At 46.0% G+C, this 26,689-nt stretch overlaps 1 protein-coding gene across 1 annotated transcript in view; it reads left to right on the plus strand.

Annotated features, from left to right (window-relative positions):
• SLC12A8 (solute carrier family 12 member 8) overlaps nucleotides 1–26,689 on the plus strand; it is a 50,504-nt gene that overhangs the window by 9,597 nt on the left and 14,218 nt on the right. Inside the window, exons 5-7 of the mRNA XM_074828691.1 lie at nucleotides 15,232–15,345; nucleotides 22,769–22,856; nucleotides 24,335–24,422. Coding sequence (XP_074684792.1) covers nucleotides 15,232–15,345; nucleotides 22,769–22,856; nucleotides 24,335–24,422 — 290 coding nt within the window. The remainder of the gene's footprint in view (nucleotides 1–15,231; nucleotides 15,346–22,768; nucleotides 22,857–24,334; nucleotides 24,423–26,689) is intronic.

The raw sequence follows: 26,689 nt of genomic DNA on the forward strand, positions 1-26,689 counted from the left end.
CCCCAAATGCCAGTACCCCAGAGCGGGGCTGCCCGTACGGTGGGACCTGCAGCCATAGGTTGGCTGGGGAGAGCTGTGGGTTTCTCTGCTTTTACAGACTGCTTCCCTGTGAGAACTGTTTCGAGCCAGGCTGAAGGGTTGCTTCCTCCCAAGTCCTGCATTTCCCCAGAAGGCCTCTGAGTGGTGTGTCAGCACCAACGGTGAGCACTGGGCTTCAAGAAACCTCCTCACTCTGTCTTGCACACTTTCTGCATGGCATGGATGGATGCTTGTCTCTTGGGTGCGATTGCACCGTCAGCAGAGCATCCCACCTGCAAGGGGCTGCGGATGGGACGTGCAGGTGTTGGTGAAGCTCCATCCTCAAGAGTCAGCTGATGGCAATGGTGAGGTGCAGTTCATCTAAGCCCAGCATCTGGGGAGGCGTTTGAGACCCCTTTGGGATGGGCAGTCAACTGATCAGATCTCTGCAGCCTTCATGTGCGTGCAGTTGTTTTGGGTTTGGTTCTTCATCTGCAGCAGTGATGAGATGCAAAGGGCAGCGTGCCGGGAGAGGTAATTTTTGAGGATAGACCTGTGAGCTGGAAGGATTTCAGGTGGCAACTTGTCTGGGTTGCTTCCTTGTTTTAAGACAGGTTTATGGGGTTTCAGTTCACAGCCTCAGGTCTCAGTCTCCGTACCTGTAAAATGGGCCTTGTGCAGTTATCCTGCCTTTCCTGCTCCTGCCATGGCAGCCTTTTCCCTCACTTAACATTTCCAAGTGCTGCGCACATACCAAAGAACTATGCATCTGCCAAGCAGCAGTTATTTGGATTTAAATAATCTCCAGGAATGCCTGTCCATCTTGAAGGTCTTAAACGGCTGCCTTTGTGTGGTTGCACTGGGTGGAGTCCCCTGCTCTTCTCCCCATTCCCTCAGCTCACACCCAGGCACACACCAAATCGGATATTGTCCAAGCACTCACTCCCTTCCTGTGGTTTGCCTTTATTTTTAGTCTGAGGACGGAGTGTGTTTACACAAAAGGGGGCTTCTCAGCAGGGCTTCCCGCTGCTTTTTCTCCTTTTTATTTTCTCTCTATTGCTGTGGCTCACTCCCACTCCCAGAGCCGGCTGGGCTCCTGCAGCCCAGAGCTGGGGCTGGAGGAGCTGAGTGACTCCAGCAGACAGGGATGGCTCTGGGTTGCTTGTCCTGATGCTGCCGACCCCACTGAGGCTGCAGGCAGGCCTGCCTGCTCCCTGCCAGGCCGCGGTGTCCCTCTGCCTGGTCCCGAGGGCTTTTTCTCCTTTCTGCAGGCTGCCTGCAGGGTGGGGTGGGACTGGCTGATTTTTTGGAGTTAATCCTAAATCCTCCCCTCGGCTCCAGCTGGCGCTTTCCCTGGGGATGGGTCACGATCCCAGGCTGGGATCTTGGCCAGGGGTGGGTAGCGAGGAGAGGGGCTCCTTGTGCTGCCTGAAAACCAGCCTCATTGAGCTGTCTCTGGCCACTTGCCTTAAAATTCAGTCCCACCTCCAGAAAGGGAGACCCCTGTGCTCCTTCCTAGGGGCAGAAAGTATCTCTTTCTCCCTGAAAGGCACAGTTTACTGTTTTTACCAAACCTAACACAGGTGAATTGAAATCAGGCAGCACTCAACTTCTCAACCCATAACCAAGACCCAGCACTTGCTACACAATTGCATAGTAGCAGTGCAGGGTTTTCTTGGCTTGGTTACGTTTGCATTTTAATTCTGGAGGTCCATACCTCAAAACCAGCCTCAGTTATTTTGGGGGGAAACCGTGAATGTAAAGGAGAGGATGCTCCTCTCCGTGACCAGCTCCTCAGAACAGTATGTGAAACTTTTTGGCCTCTTCACGTCCCAAACATTAGAATCACAGAAAAAGAAGATAAGCCTGCCGTTAATGCCCACTCTTTTATTTTCCTAGCATATCTCTGCTAATTTTTGTGTGGGGTGACTCCCAAATACTCCCTTTCAATTAGGCGCCTGCTTTCCTGTTTTGGCAGTGGCTCTCAGGTGCCCTGTTAAAGCAGAGCGGCTGCAGGAACGCGTGGAGGGGACAGTTATTGGGGGGAGGGCTGGTGTTAATTTGGTTGCACTTTGTTGGTGAGATGAAAGGAATCACATCATGAGCAAAAGAGGTCCAACAACAGCCTCTTAAATGCCTAGGGGAAAAAGAAATAATAATGATTTTGTTGGGAATTCAGTAATAGGGTCCCCTTGGTCTGCAACCCCCCTGTCCTGCAGCAGACGGTGCCACATGGCTGGGCGAGCGCTGAGCCCGGCTGCGTGGGGCTGAGCCCCTCTCCTCCCGCTGGGGAAACCAGGCAGTTCGTTTCTCAGGAACATGGGGAGGCTTGAAAGGCCCGTTGCTGTCAGGGTGCTTCTGCTTGGGATTATTTTCCATGCAAACCACATCCTTCATGTCACCCGCCTGGGTTTTGGCTTCCCAAAGTTGCTCTCACAGAGCCCAGAAAACTCATTTTTCATTCTCGCTTCTTCCTCCGAGGGCGAGTCCTTTGGAGGATTCAGCCCCCTCGGGTGTTCTGTGGCCAAGCTGGGGGAGGTGATGCTCTCCCTTGGGTACCACTGATGAGGAGCTGTGGGATATGAGCTTCACCTGGGGCTGCCCAAGCGGACAGGGGACCTGCAATTGTTGAAGTGATTTATGTATATAAACATTCTGGTGTTGTAAAGTTCCCTCAAACAGTGCCTCAGGAGCTTTGATGGATTGTATTAATTAAATATATTCCCACATATTTAATATGAAAGTGTCCTAATCAGGGGCTTTTGCTTGGCTCTGGGTTGTTTTATTTTATTTTTGGGCACGAGGGGTGTGCCCCAATTTCATAAGAGAGGGTGCAGGAAGGATGTGTGTGTCAGAAGATGATCTGCAGCTAATCCCAGAGGCTTTATCCAGGCTGATTGCTGACTTCCTGGCCTGAGACACATCTGGAAACTGGCATCAAATTCCAAGTAGAAATCACTGAGCAAGCGGCAGCAGAAAAAAAATCCCCCTTTGCTACCGAACAAGGTAGACACCGTGGTGAATAAAAGCAGGAGGTTGCTAATACGCTCTTTATTTATTAAAAAACACGGGATTGCTTTCCCCAGGTTTTTCCAATTATAGTGCATTGAATGGCCCTGACATCACTCTTGAGCCGGGGCCAGCCTATTCAACAGTCTGGCGAAGACATTTATTAACTGGTTACCTGCCAATTGTCTGGGCTAGGAGCTGCAGGACAGATGTGTTTTGAAAAGTGATAACATTGTTAGGGGCCTTATTTAGATAGTGAGAGGAAGGCTACACCACTTTGTCCAGGCTCTCTGAAGTAGGTATTTAAAGCAGTTTATTTAAAAAAAAAAAAAAAAAAGTTGAGATGTAACTTTGCTGCATGGTTCCACTCTGCTGCCCTGTTTGTAGGTAGGGTTTCACAGTGTTTCCTTGCTGGAGGACAGCTGGCAGTAGGACTTTGTTGAGGAGCAGCGGTCTTGCCTGCTGGCAGATGCTCGGGGTGTCGGTACAGCTGTTGCTCGCCAGGGGCCAGGGCTGGCATCCCTGTGCCCCTGCTCCACCGAGGCCAGGTGGGATTTCTGAGCCCACAGTCCTGAAGCATAGACCAGGAGGTGGGTAAGGAGGAGGGGAGGAGAGCTCAGGGCCTGTGGGTCCCTGCCCTCCTGCAACCCTCCGGGCTGCACTGGGGATGCCATGTGCATCTAATTGTGCTTGTAAAAATTTCCAGTGGTGGATCCTCCACTGCATCCTTGGGGACCCTGCTCTAGTCACAGCTATCTCAGGCTAACTCCCCATTCTTGCAGTCAAAACCCACCGCTTTGGATCTCTTGAGGACTTGGGGACCAGCTAATGTCCTTCCTTTCTGCATTAAACCATCTTGCTTGGAAGACCTCCTGTGCTCCTCTTCAGTCTTCTCCAGGCTGCACCATCCGAATGGCCACGTGGGCACGAGAGTGAGTTGCCCTCTGCTGTGTGCTGCTGAGGAGGAGGAGGGTTCTGGCCTAATCTGACACCTAAAACGTGCCACTGCACGGTGCCATCAGGGCTGGGCTGGCTCAGGTCCATCCCCGGAGCAGGAGAGGGTTTGCTGAGGTTGTTACAGGTTTAAACTTGCTTAATAGGTAATACTGCTCCTGATTTGTACAGAAGATTTTGTACATGGTTGATTTAACCTTTAATTTCTTTCCTGTTTCCCTGTGAAGCAATGCTGTTTGTTTTCCTAAAGCTTGTAAATAAAACCTGAAATACCTTGGCTGGCTTTGTCCCCTGCTAGACGCTGCCTTCATGGGGGCTTTCCCCACCCGCTCCTGCCATAAAACCTTCCGTGCAGGATCTCTGTTCAGCAGCAACTTGTTTAATGATAGAGACCTAATAAAACCGACTTGCTCGAGGAAGATATATATCATCCCATAATCACTCCATCTCTCCCTGTTGCTGTGTTTAAATGGGACAGCTTTATTTAATTGCATTGATTTTTTTTTTCTCTTTTTTTGGTGACACTACATAATTGTTTTCAAATGATGGAGATATCCTCTTTTTTCATTCCTCCAGTGTTTAATTCCAGTCACAGTTCAGCTGTGCCCTGAATCAGCCTTCCTTAGTTAGAGACTTAATTTATGAAGATAATTTCTAGATATTAGATTCTTTCTCCAGCTGCTTCTTTTCTAGTTTGCATTCCTCTCCTAGGCTAAAGAGAAAACTTTGTGTGGGACATGGGTCCTTATCTACTGCTCATCATCTTCTCTGCTGGCTTGTGTTAACAATTTTTGGCCTTCTTTGACTGTAGGTAAGAGATTTTAGCCTGGTTGTACCTTCACTGGCCTGGATGATGGCCCGGTGATTCTTGCTGGTTTTCTTTCAAAGGGAAAATGCATTAATTAAAAAAATGTGATTTTGGTAGGGAAAAGGTATTCTCTGATTTAAACTGACTTCAATTAATGGTTTCAAACAAACAAAAAAGTCCTTTTAGGTGATAACATCTTGCTCAACCTTTCCAAAATCAAACACTGTTGGATTTCCACTTTGGTTTGCAGTCTGAAACTAGACTTGAAGGTGTAGCTGTGTGTGCTGTATAGAGGATAATGAAAACCTCCCAAAAATAAAATCGAACTATCATTTTGGACATAGAATCAAAAAATCAACAAATGGAATTATTTTCTTTTGAAATACCGTTGTCATCTGGATAATATAGCCATAACTTGGAAGTACGGGATGCTCTTGTCATGAGTATGGCAGAAGACTTTGTAGACCATGGCAGGGTCTGGTGAATTATGTTACATTTGGGTTAACTGCTTTCTTTTGAAAGATGGGGATTTGATCAACATGGATTCGGCTTTGTCCCAAGCAATACAGGGAGTAGCTCAGAGTTAGAAAGGAGGTCACTCCAACGAGTCCAAAGGATGTGTGTCATCACCACTGCTGCTCAACTGCTGTTCATTTTCCTCCAATTGTTGTGCCTTGGCTCAACCTAAATTCTGATTTCTCAGGCTGGGGTTTTTCATCAGAGAACTTCTGCAGAACCTCCCACAGCCAGGGACTCTGGGCATGACTTCCAAGAAATACTACTCTATAATTAATAATAATATCCCATTGATGCAAACTATTTTCCTAGAAAAGGAATGAAGCAAGGGACGTTTTCTTGTCCTCTTTGTAATGAATAAAACCATTTCTGCTGGCTGGTTTGAATACCGCTGAACAAGCCAGGTAGCAGATACCACATCAAAAAATAAAATAGTAATGGAAGGATTTTATATATTACAGAAAGTCTGGTACTTAGCATTAAATAATATAAAACATAAGTGGACGTTATAAAGTTGAAATACCTGTTAAAATCTCTTCAATTTTTCTTCTAACCAAAATTTCAGATTTTCCACCTGCAGAAAATACCAATTTTTTGGCTTTTTTGTAAAAAAGAATTAAAACCCACCAACCTGTAGAGACAGAATAAATGCCAAAGGAGCTCTACAAGCTACTTCCGCAGGCACATTCCTGAGTTTTCCTTTATTTAAGCAGTGCCAAGGTGCTGAGCTTTTTTGATGAGGAGCTGCCCTGTGTGGGTACTTTCAGGCTCTGTGTGTGCTCTTGTGTACACCGGTGGTTTTCCACTTCTCCATCCTGCTGAGAAGGCAAGGTGGAGACAAATCAGGTACATGGGGAGTTGGGCAGAAGTTAGTGTTTTCTCCCACCTAGCCCAGTCCTGCAGGAGGTGGGATGTGGCTGGGGAGAGCTTGGGGGGAGCACAGGCTGCTTCAGCTCTGAGACAGGTGACAGCATCCTGCAAGTGAAAATTGCCCCACTAGCTAAATAGGGAGACAGATTTAAGCAGTTCCATTTGTTTATTCTGCCTTTTGTGCTATTTTTAGCTGTTGGCCAGCACCCATTGTCTTTAGGGAGAGGAGGATACTTGTGACCTGATGACTCTCTGGCTGGGATGCTCCAGGAGGAGATTGAAGATGAAGTGCATGTGCCTTTACCAGGGGTACCTTTACTAGAGGGGGAAGATGTGAATACTTGGGTTTGTCATGTATGCAAAGGACTGATGAGCAGGTCCCTCAGCAGGTTTTTTTGCAGGTTTCCTCAAACAGATCACCTCCTGACGCTTTTGCTCTAGGCTTTCTTGCTCACTTGGGAATTTTCAGGGCACAAATCCTATGGTCCTCCATGCCTCCTGTAACACGGCAGACCGTTGCACTGACCAGCGTTAAACCTCTTTCCAAGAGCATCGTGCAGCAGGCCAGGCTGCAGGGCGTGCTGCCGAAACCCTGAGCAACTTGAGAAGAGCTCGCCTGCTGTGTCCGGAGACTTCGAAGAGCAAGACAGGAAAATAGACAGTGAGTGCTTCCCCTCGACAGTGCTATCAGTCTCCACGCTTGCTAATTTGTCTGCTCAGCTGAGAAATATTTATGCATGGGGGTGATTCATCACGCTGCAGCAAGGTTGTTGGCAGCCATTGGTGTGATGCCTGTCTCCGTGCCGGCACTTGAAGCGTGACCAAAATATCCCGGTTTTGTCCTTGCTGGTGGTGGCCGGAGCAGGCAGGTGTGGTGGAGGGTGGTTTTTCGGAGAGAGTTAATGGTGGGATCCCTTGGAGCCTGTGGTGACAGGAAGCTGTATTGTGTGTTGACTTTAAACAGGAGGTTTGGGAGATCAGCTCTGGAGCAGAAAACAGGAGCTCGGGAGGAACAAACACTCGCTGCTTCAGAAGGGCGGCGATTTCCTTTCGGGTAAACACGTCATTAATCTCAGGGAGCACATTCTTTTCCATCAAAAGATAAGGGATTCGAGTTGCCTTTCTCAGGGCTTGGCCTTTTTAGATTGTTTTAACTGTGGCTTTCGCTCCTTCAATTACAGACTTTACATAATCTCTAATTTTTGGGTTTGCCAGGCTTATTATGGGTGCAGAGAAAGTCTTGGGCAAGGGAACTCCTTTCCTTCTTTCTTTAAAATTGCTCTGAGCCTTCTCCCCCCACCCCTTTCTTGCCAAATTTTTTTTTCACTAAAACCTGTCTATTTTTTGCTACTTGCAGCTCTGACGAACGTGAAACATAAATGTGCTGTTTGTCCTAATTTATGAAACCATCTCCCTAGTGCTAATGATAAAATAGGAGCTTATTTGTTCGCCACAAGTGGAAAAATAGCAACGGGCTCCTCTCCCCGCCCCGGGCTGCTTCTTGCTGCTCAGCTTTGGTTTGACATTTTTGAGGATGCCACTTGCTGAGGCCAGCGAGGCATGGGGAGAGGCCGGCTATGGCACCCGGTGCTTAATTTTCAGCTGGCACCATCCTGCTGCATGGGGAGACAGTGGCAGCAGAGCTGCTGCTTTCGCTCCTGCTGCCTGTGGCTCGGGGTCTGTGATCGCTCTGAACTTTTTTGATAGCAAGTTTGTTAAACTGGTATTTAGGGGTGAAATTACAGAGGGAATTTAGTCCCTTTCTCTTCTTACCTCCTCTTCTTCCCAGTACTTTGTGCTTAGGGCTGCCAGCAGTGGCATGGGTTGGGGTCGGGTAGAGCAGGCAGTGGGGAGCTCCTGTATCCCCCATCTCTCAGTGCCCTGGCAGCTCAGGCAGGCACTCTGCAGTCTTTCTGCTCTGATCTGTGAGTGTGGCCATTGTGTTAATTGCATAATAGCCATGTTTTTATCACTACATAATCATTGACCTGCATGTATTCAACACAAAAATTCCTCTGTTTTTTCCCTTACCTAGTTTAAGGTTCACAAAGCAGAAATACTGAGGCTGTGGGAGCTGTCAGCAGGTAGGATGTGGCCCTGAGGACTGAGATGAACCCAAGACATGATGTCATTTGTGACATATGGAGGGTGAATCTGCAGGGACAGGTATCAGAAGTCTTGTGTTTGCTCTTCTCCATCTGGGCTGGGCTGCATGTGCCCCATCTCCAGCTATGGAGCTGTGCTGCTGCCCACAAGTCCAGCATGGAGCAGACATGCTCCTGGCTTGTAGGAAATGTGCACTGATCCATGCAGACTCACATGGCACACACGTTGCACTGGGGCTGCAGAAAAGGGCAATCCAGGCTTGGTGAATGTGGTCCCCTGGGCAGATGAGTTCAGCAGTAGCTGTCAGGAGACAGGAGCATTGATGATCTCTTCAGTCCACCCCATCCTCCTCCAGCTCTGCTCCCCTGCAGCTCTTCTGTTTTTCTTCTGTTTCTTCCCAGTCTTCTAGCCAAAACTTGTATATCCAAAGGTGAAGCAAGAGATGTCCTGGAAGATGTTAAAACATTTTTGTATCCCTGTATGAGTTCAGCAAAGGTCATGTTTATTCTCTGTACCTGCCAGTGCAACTCTGCCTCTTAACATGCTTTGTTTTCATGACTCATCAGTTCCCTGTCTCTGAGAGGACTGGGACTTTCTGGTGAAAATCTGTTCATGCATCTCACAGGCTGAGTGTCAGCCCACAGCAAGTTGAGCAGTGGACTGGTAGCATGGAAACTCACCATACTGTCCCCTGTACACCTCCAGCGCTGCTTCCCTCTCACTGTTTTCCTTCCCAACCTTTCCACATTTTTCTCATACATCTCTGCCTCCATCTGCTCTGTACCAGGCTGGCAGCAGTAGAGCAGCACCTGGGAGTAGCGATAGTGGTGTTGGACTTGCCTGGGAAAAAATTTTGGGAGGATCTCAGGAGCTTGAGCTGGAGCTGGATGGTTGCAAAGGCATGGCTACAAAAGTGGCCCAGCCTTGGAAGAGTGTTGGAAACGTGATTGTTAAGGTTGGTGTTAAGCCCAAACAGGAAGCCAGATGTGTGCAGGGAGGGATGCAGAGGGATGGGGCTTGTGACTGCACCACTTTGATTTATTTTTTATTCTGTTGGGAAAGATAATTCAAGCATTATTCATGACCCCAATGCCCTCTTCATGCCTCTTTGATGATGCCAATCCGCTGGAGAGGTGCACTGTTTTCAGTGACCTTCCTTGGGTGTGCTGTATAGCGTTGCTGGGCTGTGGGTGTGATCAGCCAGACCCATGTCATCTCCAGCATGTGTGAGTACCCCCTTTGCTGGGGAAGCCCAGAGCCATCCGGAGCGTGGCTGAGTCGGCGCAGAGCATCGTCCAGAGCTGTTGTGTCAGAGGTTCCTATGCTGCTTGTTGCCTCAAAATAAATTTCAGCATTTGCATAGCATGGGGGGAACACAAAGATAAAAAGACTGTGGGGTTTAGACAACATTCACAGCTTTGCACGTGTGTCTTCACATCCACAGTTTCTATGTGGATGGTTAATCCTGTGTATCCACAACTGCACACTGAGATGCTGAAAAACCTATTGCTGGTGGTGGTTTGGCATCAAAATGTTGCTTTGTTAAAGCCAGGCATGACTGACTTTCCCTTGGCAAGTGAAGATGCTGGTTTTGTGTGATAGGCTATGAGTAGTAAGTACATTTTGATGAGTTTGGTGACCACCATGGATTAACAACCTCTGTGGGCAGGGGAAGAATTAGTATTGCAAGGGCTTTTGGAGGGAGAATTTCACTCCTTCCCCACTGTAGAGCACTTAGACCTATGTAGAAATTAATTTGGTTTAGGCCACCCAACTGTCATCTGATAGACCACAACTTCTGAGTGTTCCCAACCTGACCGAGCTTGACTCGCCTGCTGGGGAGCTAACAGCTCAGTACTTTGCCCTCAGATAAGAGTCTGGAGGAGAAAGATGCAATCATGTGGCTGGTGAGGAGTGAAACCTTATCTTACTGTAGAGGTGTGTGTTCAGGTGAGGATGGCAGCTGTGGGACCAGGCTGCGAGGACCATTCCTGTTTTCTCCACACTGGTGTGCCTGGGTATCTCCAGCACCCATGCCAGGACCTCTCTCTGGGCATGTGCTTGGACTAGTGTCCAAGGGGAAGGACTGGATTTCGGAGCTTATGCCAGAAGGGTTTAGAGATGGAAGAAGAAATGGGAAGAGAGAGAGGAGATAATTATGCCAAGGATATATAATTACTCTTTGGGTCTCCATGTCTTACATCACACAGGATCCTGAAAATGCTGGGGTCAGACCTGGGAAATGTGCTGCAAGACAAACACTTCCAGCTGTTCCTCTGAAAGCAAATCTCAGCAAGTACCTTCCAGGCGGGAACGTGTGAGCTTACTTATTTAGGAAAAGAAAAAAATCTCACCATTTCAAGCCTTCAGCATTCACCTTCGTAATTAAAATCTCTAATCACAAGCAGAGTGCAATACGTGACTGTCTTCTGGGAACTGTTTCTTAAGGTGGTTTTCCATTTTTGCATTATTTAGCCCCTGCCTCAGTGCCAGGGTTTACTTAACCTTAAGCTTGTGAACAGGATTATTGAATTTGGCCAAGACTTAACTAGTCTGTAATGAGCTCCAGGTTGCCTGGAACTTGGCAGCGCCATCGTCCTCTGTGCCGTTGCATTATGGCCTGACCCCGTGTAACCACGGCTTCTCCTCACGCCCCTTCTCCGACCTTCTTGAGTCCCGCTCTGAAACCCCAGACTTCATGGAGGGGCTGCCTGCTAAGGAGTGTCCTGAGTGCCAGAAACCTCCTTGGCTGCTTTCATCCTCTTCCACAGGGTGAGAACTGGGAGAAAGTGCAAGAAAAGCTCAAACATGGAACCCATCCGGGCAGGAGGGGGGATGCAGTGGTGGCAACCAGGAGAAAGCTGGTGCCTCCTCCCAAGCATCCGTGGTTACTGGGGAGACATGAAAATCCTGGCCATCTTCCTCCTCCTCCTCTGCTTTCATCGGGCTGATATGCAGCCCCCTGCGGTCTCCCTACACTTGTGGATGGAGGATGCTCATCCTGGAAGCTCTTCCATTTGAAACTTGCTAGGTGGTTTTTACTGTTAATTACATCATTTTAATAAGGGCAACTGGAAGGACTTAATTTGTCAAAAATCACAGGAATAATTCAGATGTTGCTCTAAATCAATTTTTTTCGCTGTTGTTTATTTACTTCAATCACTTGAGAAACCTATTATGCGCCTGCTCCTTATTGAGTATCTAATGATGAAAATGAATTGTTACCGCTCTTTATCGTGCATTTCCCATAAGGCTGACGTGGCACAGAGAAGGAACCAGATTCTTTTCCTTCTAGCATGACACTGGGAAGATTGTTTATAGCACTTCAGCTCCAGCCCTCTGCAAGCCAACTGAGAGCAGGATCATTAAAGGTAGGATTTGGAGGCTGTGGGGTTGCATAAATTAATTGAGAGCAAAATTTGTTAGACAAACATTTTGTAATGAGTGAGGAGAGAGGAATCTGGCTTGGATCTTGTGTACCCAGGAGTAAGCTGGAGAAGGAAAAGATCCTCTTACAAAAAAAAAAAATCTCGCCTTGTTTGGAGATCAGAGAGCCAAATATAGACCCTATCATGTTTCCTTCCCTCCTCCTTCCGAAGCTCGTCCTTTTGAAGTGCACTTTCAATGGGATGTGGATAATTGACTCTGTGAACAACCGACCAAGTGCTCTGTTGGTTTAACCAATTGGTCTCAGTTGCCGATTCCTGTTTTGTTTTGGATGATTTTCAGCCCAATTGCCCCGTCAGCTACAATTAGTCCCATTAATATGACAGCTGAAAGGTCACAGATGACTCGCTCTGGTCGCAGGCGTGAGGGCAGCCAGGAGGTGCTCACAGTGTGTTGTTCTCAGCTCTGTGGTCGTGTGCCGATAGCTTGCTTAAATTGATGGCGATTGCAAATCCTGGTGTACAATGGATCAAAAGGGACGTGAGATTTGCTTCACGGGAGGGTGATTGACTGAGAAATGAGGTTGCAATAACAAGTAACATTTGGATGAACTTTTCTTTAATTAGACAAGAAAGCTGCTCGTTCTGTATAAAGGGGAAATGTGGAATGGCTGGGCTTCCTCTTGCCCGCCAGAACCGTGAGGAAAGGAAGCCAAAGTGGGATAGAGTTGTAAGTGCATCCTGTGGCTTTTTCAACAAATCCACGGCTGTAGTTTTCTGTGGTTCCAGTGACATCTGCCATGGTTTCGGGCTTTGTCTTTTCCACCCAGGATTTACACTTATGGGTATAAAGTAGGAAAGGGAACAGCAGACAAATGGATGGAGCACCGCAGGATCGTTTGGCTTCTTAAGATTAATAGTGGTAAGATGCACACAGGTGCAGATCAGACATTGGACTCATGGGTTTCATGGTCTCTCTTTGACCATGGTATGGCCAAAATGGTCTCAAAGAAAATCTAGTCTTGTTGTATACTTGTCCTTTTGTATGAGAAAGGAGACATAAGGCACCTAAAGTGCCTGTATCAACCCATCATTGAATTATATTGCTCCAAAACCCAGTTGGAAGAACTCAGTTAGAGATGGTTCACTTGCAAAGGAGGTCACTGTGCTTGGTGAGGTCCTGCAAGGGTCTGGTTTTGGTTTGGTGTTATTTGGTATTTTCCTTAACTGCTTGGATGATGGAAAAGAGAATATGCAGTTTCAAATTGTAGATGACCCCTGGATGGGAAGGGCTCGCAGCATCCTGGTTGAGAGGGTCAGACTTCCAGATGACCTCACACAAACTGGGAAAGTGGCATGAAGAGGACGATTTGTGGTTTGATGAAGACAAATGTAAAGTTTCACAGCCTGACAGAAACTGTGTCAGTGCAGGATGGGGGCTGTTTTCAACAGGTGAAAGGATGGCATTAAAAATTGCAAATAACTTACGGATCAGGCGAGAAACAGCAGTATGAACTTCAAACAGGGTGATTTTGGTTAGACAGTAGGGGAAACCTAAATGATAATGAGAGGAAAATACGAGAGCAAACCATCAAAAGAGGCTTCACAGCAGGTTTTTTGAATGTTGGTGGGGCAAATTTTTGTCAAGAGTGACATAGATATATTTGAGGCTGCTGCAAAGCACACATTGGAGAAGGTCTGCAGATCTCCTTGGAGCGAGATGAATATTTTCCCCACCCTTTTTGTTTTACTAATGAAGCATTAACATTTCTGTGAGGAGCACATACTTGAAAAATCCCTGAAATTTTCCTTCAGCAGTTTGGTGGGAGCTTTGCAGCCAGCCCACGTGCCAACAGCACAAATTCCAGTTGAAGGAGCTCAGGTCTGGTCTTGTGGGAAGTACAGCCTACACAAATCCCCCCTTTATTTCTCCAGAAGCTGCGCTTTCTGCAGACATCCGTGAGGTCCAGAGGTCAGAGTGCTGCACTGAGCTTATTCCTTTTAAATCTTGTCTGGGACTCGTTCCTAGTAAAGATAGCTGGTGCTTTTAAAACGCCTAGCAGCAGGAGACCTTTTCTATCAGTGTATTTCCATCCATGTTTGGGCAACACAATGAATGCAGATGTAGTAGGAAACTTTTGATTATCTATAGGATTTTTCTGTTGCCACTTCAAAGCTGTTTGGTTAGTTATATTCTGAGACTTTAAGTGGATAGGTCTTGTGTTCAAAGCTCTGATTTAATTTTCCGGTTTAATCTATTGTCCAAACATCATTAATATTGTCTTTGAGGCATGGGACAGGTTTGATGGAGTCTTTTTTAAATTTCTGTCCATTACCGTGTACAGCAGGCTGTATTGGGAGGAGCAAAAAAGGAACTGACTTTGCTCACCTCCCACCCCCAGCTGGCATGAACATTTGGATGACTGACAAGGAGAAGTTTCCACGGATTAAGATATTCCATTAAAAACCTGTTGAAAATGAAATTATGGGTTTCATAGATGTATCATTAATTCCTTCACTTGCTTTCATGTGTTATCTTTTCTACCTATAATCATCTAAAACCTTTCCTAATTAGTGCCCTGCCAGCACGTCAGTGTATAGGTTCAAGTATTCCTAACAAATCCAGGTTTGTGGAATAATTTGACCTGTCCTTCCAGTGTGAAGTAAGAGAGCAGGATACTCCATTACATACCCAGTAAGCCAGTTGCGTGATAATATCCTACGCATTGCTTTTTCTTCTCTCCCATCTTCTGTAAAACTTTTTGTTTGGAAAGTAGAACTTCTGTGTGTATGACCTTGGCAAAACTTGGCAGAAGTCAGTGTGGGGAGCAGGGCACAGCCCCAGGTCTCATCATTTGCTCCTTGCTGGGCAGGTGATGAACATCTACAGAAGATTTGGGAGGAAGGCAGCTGCTTGTGATGCACAGTCCCATGTTTAGCCTTGGTTTAGAGGTAACACAGCAACAAAAGAGCAATGGTGTCAGGAGAGTAAGTGGCATTGAAGAGCAGTAGGCAGTTCTAGAGCACCTTATTCCTCCTCCACTGGGAAACTCATCTTGTAGGGGAGAGCCCACCCTGCAACAAACTGGCCTTGTGTGAGGGCTTGCTCAGGGATGCAGTTGTCTTACGGCAGCATAATTTTGCTCTGTTTGGAAAGAGGATTAAAGTGGCATGGATAAATAAGTATCAATATTAGCTGATCCCTGCAGATTCCTCTGTGGACAGGTTTTACGGAACGATGTTCAGCTTGCTTGCAGATAAGACTTGATACAATCTGTGCTCTGGCTTGGCAAGAGCTGCCCAGCCTGGTGGTGCCTCTCGATGTGCTGGCCCGCACTGCTGCACCTTTCCCTGGCATTTGCACCTGTGTAACCTCACTGACCTCTTTGTCTGCCTTCTGCCCCCAGCAAATAAGTTGACATTCCTACTTTCAAACTATCCCTTGAAACAGCTACTGCTGTTGCACGTGTTTAGAGGATGGATGGTCGCCGAGAGCTGGCTGGAGAGTCTCCTGCAGTTCCTCTGGTTTCCGAAGTTCTCCTCTCACCCTCCGTGTCTTTGCAGAACATGGCTTCGTCGGCTATTCTGAAGAGCTTATGTTCAACAACACGCTGCCGGACTACAGCCAGGGGGAGTCCTTCTTCACTGTTTTCGGAGTGTTTTTCCCAGCTGCCACAGGTACAGTTAAGTTTTATCCTCCCCCTCTTTTCCTGCACAGTCACATCTTGGAGATGAGCAGAAGCAAGGGGAGTTCTGCTGGGCTGCAAGGCGAGGTGAGTGGGTCCGTACTCAGATGTAGCAAACTCACACGGTCCATTCAAAATGTTCAGGCTTTCTTCCAGCATCTCTAATTTTGCACACTTCTGTTCACTTGAATGTGCTCTTCTGTCTCTCTCTAGTCAGAAACTGCTGGTCAACTCTCTGGGTTGACGTGGTGGTGTAAATCCCTTCCTGCCGAGAGCAAGGCTCAGGCACTGATCTTGGCCAGTACTGTCAGGCCACAAGGTATTGAGCCTTTGTAAAAATGCCAATCATGATTTATCTTATTTGATAAGCCTTATGATTTGATTGCACTGGGAGTGTGGGAAGAGCACAGGAGGGTCTTCCCTCCATCCTTACTGTGGGCGGGTGGCTGAGCTGGGCTGATGCCATTGCTCACGATGCTGACCTACCACTGTGTGACACCACAGTGTCATGGATGCATCTTTGCATGTCAGCAGAGCTCATGTTTATGAGCTTAACTGGATGCTTTCATATTATTCTTTCCCTTAAATTACCAGGAAGATCCATGTCCCGTTTCCAAAGCTGGCAGTCTCCAGTGGGAATGAAATAACTGTCAATTGGAGTTACAATACCTTTTGTTGATGCTGGGTTTTTTAAGCTATAAAAAGTACCGATTATAAGCAGTTTCCATAGCGATGAATCCTTGGATTACAGAATGAATTTTCAGAGGATTAGCTCTAAGCAACTCTCTGGAAGTTGTTCGCAGAATTGCTGCGGTACAGGGAGACAAACTAAAGGGTTTTGTGAAACAGATGGGACTGGAGGGATGGTCTGGTAGCAGAAGTTGTCACTTTGTCAGGCGCACCTAGTGCAGGACTTCAAATTTTCCTTTGACATCCTCTCTCCCAGCTTATCAGGGTGGCTGTTGCCTCTGTGTAGACTTCTTCTTGGAAAACTCATCTGCCTGAACTATCAGCACCATGGAGAAGTTGGCTTCTGCCCTCTTTTTTGTCATTTCTGCCTGGCCAAAGTGAGTCCCCCAGCCAAAGAAAGAGACTTTCCTCATGAGCCCTTCTTCTGATACATGAAAGCAGTTTTTTTCCAGCTCCTTGGTTACGGAAGAAGGAATAGTTATGACAAAGCTGTGTAGAAAATTACTGTGATTAGCCATATTAAATGGTTCTTCATCACTGCTAATGCTTGGCTCCTAGGAAGAAGGCCAAAGCCAATAGACATAATTTATTTAAAGCCCTGGCAGCCTGTTGCTTTGTTAGTTAGCAGTAGTAATACCAGTAGTAATGTTAAACATTCTCTGAAAATACAGTTTGGGCAGATGTATAATTACTTTGGTTGCTGCACAGCTTTTCATGCGTTCTTTTTAATTGCTTGGTTATTTACAGGATTTAAATTATTCCTTCAGTGTAGTGGTGCCAGTGGCACCATATAACATTGCTATTGCTCCTGTTACTGCTGTTTGTAGCGCTGCGGAGTTCAGGAACCTCATAAAGCGTAGGGTTGTGTTTGGTGCTCTACATGAAAGAACTTGCGATCTGATTAAGAAATCTTTAGGGTGGGAGTCAAGACTCCTCTGCTGCAGATCATGAATGGGAAGCCCAGTGCAACCTCAGAAGCGCTGGGAATAAAGCTCACATCTCCTAGAGCTGGGGCAATGCGTGAGGGCTGGTTCCCCCACGTCCCACCTGACCCACACTGGCTTAGCTCGATTCCTCCCCCACGATGGGGGTGTGATGCTAGGCCTGCAGAGGGTACCCCGGGTTTCTCGGGATCCCCCGTGCTGGAGCAGAGCTGCTTCCCACCACATTGTGGGCATTGCTTGGATGCAGCTGGAGCCTGCCAGCAGGACAGGCGGTCCGTAAGATTGGAGATGACATTTCAGGGATGGGTTTGGCAGCGTCATTAATAGCAGGCTGAGAGATGCGATAGGATTGCCAGCGCCTCTGATGCAGGGCAGGCAGTGTGAGGCAGATTGTGAGTGAGCAGCAGTGTCAGTCCCCAGCACCTCTGCATGAAAAGAAGTGGCAGGGACACGTGAACGTCACTCCCAGGCTGTCACCTCCAGCCTGTGCTCCTGTCCAGCACCATCCCCAAGTGGTACCTGCCTCAGCTGGAACCCCCACAGTGACCCCGTCGAAGCGCTGGAAGCAAGATCCTTTGCATTAAAATGCAACAGAAATTTGGAGACAGTTTCAGTGAAACAATATGTTGTTTAGTTTTGAGGGGTTACTTCAAGCCAGTTTGAAACATTTCTTTGACCCAAAGCAATGTTCTGTTTATCTTTAATTATTAAATGTTGTGTTTACTCTTTTTAATTTTTAGCATATGCTAGTTTATGATCTAAGATGCTCTTTTGATAACAAAGTTTTTTAAAAAAATGTTTAGGAAATTGTGAAACAAGATGTTTGGGCCTTTCTGAGATTAAATGTTCCTCTTTGAAGTGAAACTATTTTGATCTCTTTAGGATAAACTCTTTCCTCTCCCTCTGAAATGGTTATCTGAATTCAACTGGTTTAAATTTGTCTCTGGGATGTGCTGAAAAGTGGTTTTAAGTTGCCCATTTCCACCAGAAATAGCAGTGAAACGGAAACTTCAGAAATACACGCTGGTAGCTGTAAAAGCAAAGAGGGGCAGCCAGTTCAGGGAAGGGGAGCAGGACCTGCAAGGAGACCCTTGCTGTGACCAAATGGGCAGGAGGAGTAGCTGGGTGCTTCAGCTGGAAGGGATGGGATGGTCGTTCCAGCCTTTCATAGACTGGTAGTGACATTCTGCTTCCTATGAGCATCCTCCTTGGATCGTTTTGCTCCAGGTCAGGTTGTTGTCTCTGTTTCTCTGTATTTTATTGGTACAACTCCAGCAACATGAGTGAAGTTATCCTGGTTTTACGGTTGAGCGGTGGTAAGCAGAGGCTGGTCCATTTGCTTCCTGGGTAATAGCTGTTTAAACCATTTCAGCTGGATGTGCAGTGCAGCTGGCTTTATTCCCTAAAGTTTGTCATTTAATAATAGAGAAGTAGCTGAGTGATCCAAAACATACATCTAGAGCTGGCCTAAATGGGAGTGCATGGACATGGAGGACTCAGATTTGCCGACTTCAATCAAAAGGGCTAACACTTGCTACGGAAGATGTGAACATACCCCTACAGAGATTCTGTGCATTAACCAGATGTTTTTCTGCATGTTTGTAAATACCTTCTTAATGCACATGTTTTGCTGCTGTGCTGTGATACGCAAACACCCAGCTACCCATCTAGCCAGGGCTTTGCACGGGGAAGGAGTCTCAGGAGCTGGCTGCCCACAGTCAGCTCCTAGCAGTAGCCATGCAGCCATCAATGCATTTTTAAAAGGAAGTTTAACGTCGTTTCTGTGGTGCAGAGAATGTTTTTCTTTTTCTAGTAAATCCCCGAGGTTTTCTGTCTAATGAAAGAAGTGTGCTGTCATGTGATATAAGAAAGTAAGACGACGTTTGAAGCAGCGTTAGTGGAAAATATCATCGTACTGAAACCAGTTCTGAAATAAACCATATTTGGCACTTGCAAAATGACAGCAAATAGATTTAGAAGTTTTGGGCTAAGTTATCAGATGATGTAAACTGGCACAACTCCATTGAAGTCTATGGAGAGGTGCCAGCTTACATCAGTGGAGAATTTGGTCCTTTTAAAAAATTAGCTACAATTCTTATCTAAGATTTTCCATTCTTCATCTCTTGGGTGAAGGAAAAAAAAAACCCTTTTATATTTCATAGTAAATTCACTGGAAAATGCAATGGGTGTTTGCAAGCAGTCATATCTACAGTTATAAACCATAGCTGGTGGAGTTAGAAGCCAGAGCTGGTGAAGCTGATGGTTGTGTCTAATGTACAATGTAGGTGGTCCCCTCATGCACGTATCCACCGCCTGGATGATGCCCAGGACAGGATTATGCTGGGAATAGCAGCAATGTACAGACTGTCTCAGCCATAATTTCCTGGCTGAGTTGACCGTGTTTTCATGCTTCCTTGTCCAGAAGCTTTGTCATTATCTGCTGCTCTCTGAGATAATAGCCAGTGTGGAAAATCCAGCCTGCTATCTCGTTGAAACAGAGAGGTGGATAATTTTCTCCATGGGCAATCTGCAGATATGATTGCTTGAGTTCAGAAGGGATTGGCCATTTCCCTAGGGACAGGTCTGTGTCTGGAGGAAGGAATGTCCCAACTTCTTTATGCAAGTGTAGAGTTTTTCTTCTGTTGAGTATTTAGAGTCTCTAGAAAGGCTGTTTGTGGCTTCTCACAAGTCAGACCAGTTCTCTGGCAGGGGGTGCCTGAGGCTACGGATGGTGGAGGTTGTTTAAGGTTTTTTTGAAAATGAATCAGGTCGTCCTTTCATTGAAAAGTGGGGTGGTTAGTCTGCTGCTCACAAAAGACCTTGTCAGTACTGTTCTGTGGCACCCATCATCCTGTCTGAAAAATTCTTTTTTGGGTGTTGGTGGAGAGGTGGCTTTGGCATTGTCCATATGTCTGTATTACCAATGTCCATATTTTTATAGTAGTCAGGTCAGAGGCATAATTGTAGCACGGAGGAGATGGCTTTCACCTGAGTGGTGGAGAATATCTGTGTTGGTTTCCTCTGTGGTGGCCTTGGCCTTTGTCAGTGGAAGCCAGGAGACTCTGCTGACCTCCTGGAGGTCCTGACAGAAGCTAATGGTGTGCGGTGGCCTGGGTCTGACCCCTAATCTCTGCCAGGCAGGAGGTCAATTATCAACCTCAAGATCCCATTTATGTGGGTTCTGGCAGGTCATCTCCTGGCTGCTCCTGAATATGCGTGTGTCTGTGGGAGGGAAGCAATGAGGTGGCCCAGGCTGTGCAGTCATCGCTGTGCTGATGACTCGCATGTCTTCAACTTTTTTCATATTCAGCCCAGAAAACACCATTTTGGTGTTTCCCCAGTGCTTTGCTGAGGCAGGAGTTTGGATGAGGAAGAAGTGAGTCAAGCTCAAGCTGGAAGATTTAGAGGTGGTGCCAGATGTTTGGGAAACTTGGCCAAGAGGCACATGAGATTAACAGCTGTCCTTCTGACAATAGTTTGCTCCCTTTGGAAGAAAAGTTCAGAGTATTCTCAGCTTTCTGCTTTGCCGCTGAATTGCAAAGTAACATGTCACTGAAGAGTGCTTCATAAAGACTTCATTCAGCATGATGTTTGTGACCACTTCCATGGATTTCTGCCTTCCTGATTCTTCTCATCTCCAGCTAAGCCTGTTGGGTAGCTGTTTAAAAGGACCAGTGCTTGAACAGGGCTTGGAAGCTTTATCGGGGGAAAAGCCCACCAGTTGATGGGCTTTTAGCAGTGCTGTTCAGAAGTACGTCCACAGAATAGCCTTCCAGGAGAAAATTAAGAACTCATTTTGATTTGTAGCGTTTTCAGTATGGTGTCAAGGATTCAAATCTGGTCTAAATCTGGAAGACAGCTCTTCCAGGATCTGAGGAATGCCACAAGCCCGTGGGATAGGGGGGTGGCTGTTGGAGCTCTTGCTCTGTGGTGGAGAGGAGGACAGAAAAAGATGGCTGCTGAGTAGAATGATCAAGGGGAAAAAAAAAAAAAAAGATGATCAAGGAAAAAATATTAATAATAAATAAATAAAGCCCTGGATGTTTGGACAATATGTTTGGCAACATGTGAGTGCCTTGTGCTCGTTAATGTGCTATCATCACAGCAGCACAGCAAGGAGAGGAAGTGTTACAATTCCCATTGAGCAAGTGGGAAGATGGAGCTATGAAGATGCACAGCAAAGCCTAGGAGAGAGCAGGGAAATGAGCCCCCCTGCTCCTCGATTAGCAACCCAACCATTGCTCCTTGTTGGCAGTCCACTGGTGGCCATGCAATGTCTGTAGGAAAGGCATCCACCTGGCTGAGCTGCGTTTGTCCCCTTTACCCTGGGATTTGTCCCACGGCTCCTATTAACCCTTTGTCTTGGGGAAAAAAACCTCCCAAGCAGCAATCAGTGTTTGAGCTTTAAAATGCAATGGGTTGTCACTGATTTAGAGCTATAGTCACTCAGATTTGCAGCCTTAGAGACTGACTTCATCATTCTTGTGCCTTTTGGAAATGAGGAATGACTGCTGGACTTGGCAGCTGAGGGGCAGACCGACGCATGGTCGGTCCCCTGCTGCTGGGGCTGGCAGATGCTGCAAGCGCCGTGGCGTTGGCGTCCTCCTCCTCATTGTTGTTCTGTGGTGATCTCACCCCAGCTCCCAGGGACTGTCCCATGAGCACTGCTGGCTGGCACCTGGCCCGTGTGTCCTTATAAAGCCATTAGTTTGACATCCAAGGGGTGGGACAGTGATGGGCAGAAGTTAGAGTCTTAAAGAGGCTCTTCTGTCCTGCCTTCAAATTGTCCAAATTCACATCAGGATTCTAAATCATAGATTATTTTTTTTAAATTTATTTATAGCAGATATCTGAAGTCTTCTAGGAAAAGTTTTGGGATAATGTGACAAGAGAGGTTGTGTTTTCTTGACAAGTCTGGTATGACTCCTTCTTCAACTATAGGCAAAGCCTCTTAACCAATCAGTACCTTGGGTTCCTGGCCTCAGCGTGAAGCCTGTAATCCTTTCCTCCATGCTGTTCCCCTTTTTTGCATATTTAGGTGGTAATTTTTTAGGCTATGGACTGTCACTGATTGTACAATACCCTGTACTCTAGCCTAAAATAATAATTCGGTACTTTATTCTTAGTCCTACCACATGTTTTCTGCATCATACTGGGACAATCATTTGCCCTCTTAGCACTTCTATTGTCCTATCTGCAAAGTAGAGATAATGTCTACTTCCAAAGCAGATCCCTTGGCTGGAAGGTGCCACCTACGTGCTGAGCCCTGTTACTCCCTCTGCTAAATGCACATGTGATTGTCATTGAACACAGACAGGACAGGCCATTTTGTAATGGTGGTTGTTCCCCATGAATGCAGGGACCTGTAATGGATCCAGTCTGGGGGGGTAGCACCACCTGCTGAATGCGCTGCCATGATAAGTGGTAGCATTTTTCTTTTCAACAATTGGACAGCACTATCTTCTGTGAGGTTTGCATTAAGATAAGATGGGTTTTGTTCAGATTTCTGCTCTCCCTCCCCGGCATTGTTCAAACTGGACAAAGGGTTCTTTGTAGACGTGCTAGTGGTGGCTTGCTTCTATTGAAGTCATGAACAGTTTCTTACCAAGCAATCGATGGGAGCCAGTATTCGTGTGTCTGGAAGCACAATGAAGTGATACAGTTACTGTTCTGAAGCAATCAATTAACTGACTGATTAAATTATATTACATATTATAATATGTATTATATATGCTATAACTTAGATTAACTCTAAATTGCATTTATTTCTACAAAATACAGGTGTAATGGCTGGGTTCAATATGAGTGGAGATCTCCAAAAGCCTGCTACCAACATCCCCCTGGGGTCTCTGGCTGCTATTGGAACCTCGTAAGTCATAGATTGGGGAACATCTACTCTCTGGAGACTGCCCTGGATGTGACCAATCCATTTCATATTCCCATCAACCTTTTATTACTCAGCCATCTGGAAAATTAAGGTCTGGCTCTCATTCAAATGATCATCCATTACCACCACCTTCTCTGGGTGGGTTAGAGAAGAGGTTCATTAATGCGGATGTAATCAGTCCTTCCTCTGCTGGGTGGGATCTGTGTTGGCACTAGAGCAGTTGTGTTGCTGCAGCCCAGGTGTCCCAGAGCGGGATGCAAAGTTCTCGAAGGCTTGGGGTGTGTGATTTTGTCACTTATTGCTGTTGATTTCAAAGTGCTTTATTTTTCTATATAAATAGAAAATATAAAAAATATTTTAAAATATAATTCTTATTATTGGGAAAATGGGGCCAAGACAGGTGAGATGACCCACCCACCTGCAAGGCCAGGGGGATGCAGGAGCTCTGCATCCCCAAGCGGTGCTCTCCCCCAGGAAATGCTGCTTTCCAGGAGTTAAATACTGTTACATATTTTTAAAAAAGTAGGTTTCCCTGCCTGCTTTCATTGCCACCTGAATGGCTTTTGAAATTATTACTTTTACTTGCATACCAAGGTTCAGACAGAAAGGTAGGGCCTTCAGAATTTAGAGGGATTCCTGCTGAAATTGGTGCTTGTTTTATGTGAGGGGATTCCACAGAAGTATCACAGATAGATGGACAGTGGTCATTCACATCTCTGCTGTCTGGACTTTGCAGACAGACTAGCTTATCCCTCCACCTGAGTACTGGAAAGGCCAGAGACACCAGAGGAGGATCATGACTGAGGTTGTAGAGCAGGCTGGCTGCAGTGTTTAGTGTAACTGCCAGATGAAGGGATCTGTGTACCTGCAGAATCATGGAATCATAGAATGGTTTGGGTTGGAAGGGACCTTTAAGATCACCCAGTCCAAGCCCCCTGCTATGGGCAGGGAAATCTTCCACTAGACCAGGTTGCTCAGAGCCCCATCCAACCTGGCCTTGAACACTTCCAGGGAGGGGGCATCTACCACCTTCTCTGGGCAACCTGTTCCAGTGTTTCATCACCCACATCATAAAAGATTTCTTCCTTATCTCTAGCCTGAATCTACCCTCTTTTAGTTTAAAACCATTACCCCTTGTCCTATTGCTACAGGCCCTACCAAAATGTCTGTTCCTTAGGACTGGGTTATCTCCCCCATGCACACATCAAGAGTGCAGGTAACTTCCCCTCAGCGGCACTGTACAGTCACGCTGTGGCTGTCCCTGGCACATTGTAGTGGGTAGGTAACGTGGGCCAGTATTAAATTTAGCCCTGAGGCTAAATCATGCAGGAACAGGCCATGCAGAGTGATTGAAGACCCAGCCTGTGGGTACTTGACCTTCTCCTGGCTCTGCTAATGGGCAGAATTCTCAGTGGTCTTCTCTTGCTGGAAAAAAAATAGTTTATTTTTATTGTTTGCAGGTGGTTTCTGTACATGGTCTTTGTTTTTTTGCTGGGAGCCATTTGTACCCGTCAGTCACTCCGCTATGACTTCATGATAGCAGAGAAGGTAACTTGTTTGAATAACCCAGCGTGGTTTTATATAATGGTGCTTTTGGTTGCCATCTGCCTTACTAAATGCTTGAATTTTCCAAAAGCCTAAGGAATTTGGGTACCCATCCCTCATTGAAATTCAGGGGGATTTCCCCATTGTAAATCCTAGTGTACAATTGATTTGAATAGCTTTGCATTCACTAGCATATCCAGTAATGCTGAATCTTGGCATAATCACCCGGCAATAGCTTTAAGAGCTAAAATATGCTAATGTGGTCTAATGATAAATGCTGTATTTTATTCAATGTATCCTTTCTCATTGGTGAAAGCTTAAACCAAATTGAAATCTCTAAAGAACCCCACTGCTTATCTTTACTAAGTCAAGCGAAGCTTACATTTCCATATCTAGTGGGCTGTAATTGCAGGGCGAGCAATAGGATTATTAAACTCGAGACATTCCACATGGGTGTATATACATGAGGAAGGTTTGTAGTGTTATAGGCAATGAACCTTATCATTGCAGGCCTTTAAAAAGAGAGCAAAAGATTTTGGTGTGTGCTATTGTCTTACTTTAAATAGGATATGGAAGGGCTAACCTTCTGTTATTCAGCATTACTCAAAATCATGGGTTCACCATATTTGACACTATTTCTTATGATTAATTTAAAATCGAGATGTTTGCCATTTATTTGATTTGTAATATTGTTTTAATCCAAAATATCAATTTGAAACTCTGGCTTTGTTTTCTTTCAAAGTAGTTGTAGCTCTAGACTTCCTCTAGCCCCCAGAATAAGCTCCAAATTATTGGTGGGGCTCCTGCCACTTCCTGCTAAGGTAAAAAATAATTTCTATTTTAGGGGAAAAAAAAAATGAGCCTACCTGCTTTAAGGCAATGTCTTTGTATGTCAGTGGTTTAGTGGACGAAAAGTACAGTAACTAAAAGAATCAGCTTAAAATGAATCAGCTGAAGAGAGAGAGATTGTTAAAGCTGTGTTTTAACTTCAAAACCCTTGTGAGGGCAGGGGAATGAAACATCTCCCAGTAAAGAATGAAAGAATGTGAAGCTATTTAATAATGTTAAATATAAAAACCCAAACAATCAAACAAAACCCTAGTATGGAACAAAACAATGGTGCAATCCCAATATTCATGTTGCTTCTTTGAGTTATTACAAGCTGCTTTAGATTTTAATGACTTTGTGTGAAGAGAGGGAGGGGGGAGAGCTCATTATACACCCAAACTCTCCCTTTCTGTCACTCACAGGTGAGTGAGTGCTTGACTGCTTTTCTCCCTTACAATACTTGTTTGGCTTTTTAAACATAAAACTGAGATTCAGTAATTTCACTTCTAATGAGCTCGAAGTGCCAATTTCTTACAAAGTATTCACACTCTCCGTGCTCAAAACCCCCAGCAAACCCTTTCATCAGCCTTGGTGAAAAGGACTCTTCCCCTCTAACCCTGATTTGAATGTCAAGTAGTACATTTAAATGCAAACATTTTTGGCAGCTAAAATAACATATGATGTCTGGTACAACTGATTGTTTCCAAGTATTTCTCAAAGCAAGGCAGGATTAGAGGAGAGCGAAGGGGAGATTCCCCATCGAGTGTCTAATGAAAGCTGATATCTGCTCATCTTTGCCTCAAGTTTCTTCCGTCCTGCAGGATAAAATTCACAAGGCCAAGTGGATTGTCATAGGGAAAAGAAATGTTGTGGTAGGAAATTTGAACGGTTCTGTACCACAACATTAATTTTACACGCCTTCCCCAAACAGCAAGCATTTCATGGCTTTTTACCCAATCTCCTTTTTGCTGTGTGTGGATTTCATAGACGAGGAAAAGGCAGATGTAGCTTGAATCATCTTTAGCCATGCAAATGTTTGTAATTCCTTCTAATAAAGCATATGTCACCTGACTTCAACAGGGGCAGAAGCTGGGAGGACCCATGTTCATTTAGACCTTATTTTCCACAAGAGGAGGGGTGGGAACAAAGGACATGTGGGATGCAGGGGACGTGCATCCGGTGACATCCCCTGCCACAGATACCTGTCTGCACCTCCAGCAGCTCACTTCAGTGGAGTATGGGCAGGATGGATCTGGACCAAAATTTGCTTTTTTTTTTTTTTTCTTCTCCCTACCTGGCCTTTGTGCTGGTGTTACCCCCCACACCTTGCCTTTCTCTGTGGCTGGCTGTCAGACTCATGTGGTCTTGCAGGACTTGGGCATGGCTCAGGTGACCGTAGACCTTAGTCTCCTTGGCTGTGTCTGCCCACACCCTTACACCAT

Source organism: Strix aluco, chromosome 6 (genome assembly GCF_031877795.1).
Source record: "Strix aluco isolate bStrAlu1 chromosome 6, bStrAlu1.hap1, whole genome shotgun sequence".
Lineage (NCBI taxonomy): Eukaryota > Metazoa > Chordata > Aves > Strigiformes > Strigidae > Strix > Strix aluco.